The following is a 5211-nucleotide window of genomic DNA, read 5'->3' as shown; positions in this document are numbered from 1 at the left end:
TCCAGCTGCCCTGACTCTATTCCCTTAGTTAAAATGGAGGCACGATAGGCACGCACCAGTTGGGGAGGGACGAGGAGAGGCAGAGGCCACCGCATGCGCCAGAGGGACGTCCAGCAAAGCACTGCTGTGGCTCACAGACATCTGCAAAGGGGGCTGCTAAGAAAGCTGGATTCAGTGGGCGAATCTGCCTTACAGTCACAAGCCACTTTACCGTCACTCACAACCCCTGACCAATTGTGGTTCTGTGAAGGGCGACAGGCTTGTTGGCATTTTGGTGGTACATTTTCAAATATTTGGTGGGTGCGGAGGCAAGATAGCTCTCTTGGAGTAACACTGAAGTAATTGTGGCACCTATGGACGGATAGCAAGATTAGAAATTTCCTTTGGTCTTAAGGTTAAATGCTTTTTTTCCATGCTCTGCAGGATTCATGCCAAGCCTAAAGCGAGTCAGGCTAATGGACCACACTTCAGCAGGATTCCACTAAGTTCCCCTGGATTTGCATCTCATTTTCAGCATTGCAACCTGCATGTTCACCTGCCTCCCACCCTGGGCCAGAAAACAGTGGTGATGAAAAGGAGGAGCAATAGATGTCACTGCCTACTTGCTTACTGTTTCCTGGGCTGTCAAGCATGTTGCATCAGTGCTGGGAAAGGAAATAAATCTCATTGTGGGAGGGAGTCCAATGAGGGTGTCTCACCCAAGGTGCTTAAAAACTTGCAAGTGGCACTGCCCTGTATATTCAAAGCCATTCAGTATTTGAGCACAAAACCCCATGAACCTGGTGTCAAACTTCCCACCCAGTAATAATATTTGTATAATGCGACTAGTCATTTTGAACGTTTTTAAAGTGTGTGTGTGTGGGGGGGGGGGGAGGGTTCTTTTATCACCTTTCTTCCACACACTCTGGGTGAATTCAGAGCCCAGGAATTCGAGACTCAGAACAGAATACAGACTAGTCTTTCCATGAGACAATTCATGCCTGGTTATCCCAAAAATTCCTTTTAATGCATTTTTGGGTGGGTGTCACTTGGTTGCTTAATCACATGTCAGAAAACTTTACTGGTCTACTGCACAGCTGCCCAAGTGGTCTGCAGTTAGTGCTAGATCTTCTACCCATCCTTGATGATAGGTGTGTCATTTCAGAGACACAAAAGATTTTTTTTTAAATCTGAAGTCATGGGGTTAAAAAGCAATGTATTTTACAATACACTTTAGAGATGTGAGGTCACTTTGTTTCAGAACACCAGTGAATTCTACAGCCTCAAAGTTAATAAACTGTTAGGCTAACCTATATGCAGTTCTATGGCTGCTGGCCACAATAGCAGACTAACCCTCAGTGTTGTGATATGGGTTTTAGCTGTCTATAGCATCTGCCCAGAAACAACTCTTGTGAGACAACTTGGCAACAAATGCATTTTTCCATATTATGTATTATGATGACTCTACTAAGAAAACTACCATGCTTTCAAGCATCCCTAAGTGTCTTATCAATAAAAGATGCATTACATTCATGTTAATAAGGAACGGAAAAAATAACACAAGAGGTGGTCTGATATGGCATGGTGGCTCAAGTGCTGGACTGTGGACTTGGAAGATCTGGGTTCTTGTCCCTAACTCAACCATGAAGATCTCTGAGTGACTGGGGCAGTTACTCAAAGTCTCACAGCGTTGCCCTTGTGAGGATAAATGGGAAATACGTAAGCTACCTCAGGTTCCTCACAAAAGGAAAACACATTGGGACATGATGCAACACAGTAACTAAAACAACTTTGCTGGGAATCTTACAGAGAGGATTAAAAAACATTTCCCCCTCCATCTAGCCACTGTTCCGGGAATTTTATATTTCAAGCCTTTTTATATAAATAGTCTCCTTACCACATAGTTTTTAGGAATCATTTGAGGGACAGTCAAGGCTGGGTAGCAATATATAAACATTTTAAATGCTAAAAGAAGTAACAGCAGAACCTAAACTGTTCAGTTTATTTTTCAGGGAAAGCACCCCCTTTTTTGACTGAGACTTCATCTATTTCAGACGAAAGAAAGGTATTTATTGTAGATGAACTATTTCTTCAATTTGCTACCACCACTATCCTCCTTCAGATATCTAAGTTAACTTGGCTAGTTACTTGGTTAAAACTGCTTAGCAAACGAGAGTCCACTCAGTTCATTACAGATAGGTTAGTGTAAACATGTTACAAGGGAATAGATTATAAAAAAGTTAACAATGATAATAATTAGATCCAATGTTTTAAGTTGTATGTGTGCAGCTAGTAGCTTGTTCTAAATTCTGCAAGTTTAGTAATGTAGATCTGATCTTTGCTGCCTACAGATGCTGCCAGGGCACCAACGCTGCTGAAGAACAACTGAGGGAAATGGTGGGAACCCCTGCTTTTATATGGATGCCAAGGTGTGGGCGGGGTTGCCACCAAAAATGCTCTTAGCATCTTTCTGGCAACAGGCTCCATGCAGGTGCAGAGTCTGTATGTGTGATGCACGAAGGCCATGAAGAAGAGCCAGTTGTGTGACAAGGTTGGCTCCATGAACTGTCTTTAGAATCACGTGTAAGCTGTCTTTAGTTCTACCCTGTCACACAACTCTTCGTTCATTTCTTTTACATTTAATATTCACACGTTTGAGCATTCTCAGTAACTTCAACTTGTTTGCTTGGTTCGTTCATTCAGCATTAGGATGTGATAGCAGTATGAATGTAACATATGTAAGCTAGTAATAAAAGCACATAGGAAAAAGTGTAAATCAACTTTACTTTTGATAAAACAATTTTAGTCCCATTTATATCTGACATTGATGAACCATTAAAAAGCCCGGTCAAAGCTTCTTTTTTGGCCCCTGTTTCTGAATCTGTCGTGCCTATTGAAGCCGCCACTTCGTCTTCCATTCCTGAATTCTGATCCACCACTTCGGCCACTTTCACGAGGTGTCTCTTCAAGTTCAGGTAATTCTGTTGCCACGGAAAGTTGCCAGCGTCTTGTGTCTTGCCATGTTTGCTAATAAAAAACAAGTCTTGTGTTATTTTTAGAGTCAGAACTGCATTTGCAAACCTGCATGCTGACCAATGTTTACTATCATGACAGAAAATAAAGGATAAAAAATGAGACACACAGAACATAAAATGCAAGAGAAGGTACCAAATGAGCCTTACCTTACACTTTGCATCTGATAGTAAAAATTAAGTATGCCACTCTTTATGGGGGGGCAAAATATGCATTAATAGTTATGTTTTATGCTATCCACCAAAGGGGTGAAAGTTGCACAGAAGCAGTATTGTCAGGGAAAAGTGGTAATTAGAGCCAGGGATCCTCTCAAGGAGGTGAAATATGATAAGTATAATGGGTATTTTTTTTCCTGTAACACAATTGTGTGAACTTGAAGGACCACTGGATGTAAAGATTGAGAGGGTTCATTAAATGATGTCTAGTTATTCTGACCACTGAATATAAAAATCTTGAAAAAGACAGGACTTTTGGATTCAGATCCTCATCACAATTCATACCCTTGGGTTTTAGTGTGGATTCAAACCCATCCTTGACATTTTAATAGAAATTTATTTAGATAGTCTGAGTGTCTATCTCCACTTTCAAAAAAATATATTTTAAGCATTTAAATAACAGTAACCTGCCTATTTTTTGAGGGACTGCAGGTGGCGCAGTGGTTGAAACCGCTGTGCTGCTGGGCTGGTAGATTGAAAGGTCGCCAGTTCGAATATGCACAACGGGGTGAGTTCCCGTTGCTCCGTCCCAGCTCCTGCCAACCTTGCAGTTCGAAAGCATGCAAATGCAAGTAGATAAAAAGGTACCACTTCGGTGGAAAGGTAAACAGCATTTCGTGCACTTTGGTGTTTAGTCATGCCGGACACATGACCACGGAGACTGTCTGCGGACAAATGCTGGCTCTCTCGGCTAGGAAACGGAGATGAGCACCACCCCCTAGAATCAGGCATGACTGGACTTAATGTCAAGGGGAAACTTTTACCTTTTTAACCTGCCTATTTAACTTACAGTATATCACAGAAGTCAGTATACCCCTCACATTTTGTAAATATTTTATATCTTTTCATGTGACAACCCTGAAGAAATGACACTTTGCTACAATGTAAAGTAGTGAATATGCGGCTTGTATAACAGTGTAAATTTGCTGTCCCCTCAAAATAACTCAACACACAGCTATTGATGTCTAAACCACCGGCAACAAAAGTGAGTACACCCCTAAGTGAAACTGTCCAAATTGGGCCCAAAGTGTCAATATTTTGTGTGGCCACCATTATTTTCCAGCTCTGCCTTAACCCTCTTGGGCATGGAGTTCACCAGAGCTTTACAGGTTGCCACTGGCATCCTCTTCCACTCCTCCATGACGACATCACGGAGCCGGTGGATGTTAGAGACCTTGCGCTCCCCCACCTTCCGTTTCAGGATGTCCCACAGATGCTCGACAGGGTTTAGGTCTGGAGACATGCTTGGCCAGTCCATCACCTTTACCCTCAGCTTCTTTAGCAAGGCAGTGGTTGTCTTGGAGGTGTGTTTGGGGTTGTTACCATGTTGGAATACTGCCCTGCGGCCCAGTCTCCGAAGGGAGGGGATCATACTCTGCTTCAGTATGTCACAGTACATGTTGGCATTCATGGTTCCCTCAATGAACTGTAGCTCCCCAGTGCCGGCAGCTCTCATGCAGCCCCAGACCATGACACTCCCACCACCATGCTTGACTGTAGGCAAGACACACTTGTCTTTGTACTTCTCACTGGTTGTCGCCACACGCTTGACACCATCTGAACCAAGTAAGTTCATCTTGGTCTCATCAGACCACAGGACATGGTTCCACTAATCCATGTCCTTAGTCTGCTTGTCTTCAGCAAACTGTTTGCGGGCTTTCTTGTGCATCATCTTTAGAAGAGGCTTCCTTCTGGGACGACAGCCCTGCAGACCGATTTGATGCAGTGTGTGGCGTATGGTCTGAGCACTGACAGGCTGACCCACCACCCCTTCAGCCTCTGCAGCAATGCTGGCAGCACTCATACGTCTATTTCCCAAGGCCAGCCTCTGGATATGACGCTGAGCACGTGCACCCAACTTCTCTGGTCGACCATGGCGAGGCCTGTTCTGAGTGGAACCTGTCCTGTTAAACCGCTGTATGGTCTTGGCCACCGTGCTGCAGCTCAGTTTCAGGGTCTTGGCAATCTTCTTATAGCCTAGGCC

General features: G+C 43.7%; 1 protein-coding gene across 1 annotated transcript in view; it reads right to left on the bottom strand.

The window, feature by feature from the left end:
• Positions 1–2744: 2744 nt before the first annotated feature.
• Positions 2745–5211, bottom strand: part of DDX21 (DExD-box helicase 21) — a 23928-nt gene continuing 21461 nt past the window's right edge. The window contains exon 15 of the mRNA XM_044420463.1: positions 2745–3006. Coding sequence (XP_044276398.1) covers positions 2815–3006 — 192 coding nt within the window. The 3' untranslated portion in view covers positions 2745–2814. The remainder of the gene's footprint in view (positions 3007–5211) is intronic.

This window comes from Varanus komodoensis, unplaced genomic scaffold, assembly GCF_004798865.1.
Source record: "Varanus komodoensis strain SLA01 unplaced genomic scaffold, ASM479886v1 scaffold11, whole genome shotgun sequence".
Lineage (NCBI taxonomy): Eukaryota > Metazoa > Chordata > Lepidosauria > Squamata > Varanidae > Varanus > Varanus komodoensis.
This window is presented reverse-complemented; position numbering and strand designations above follow the sequence as displayed.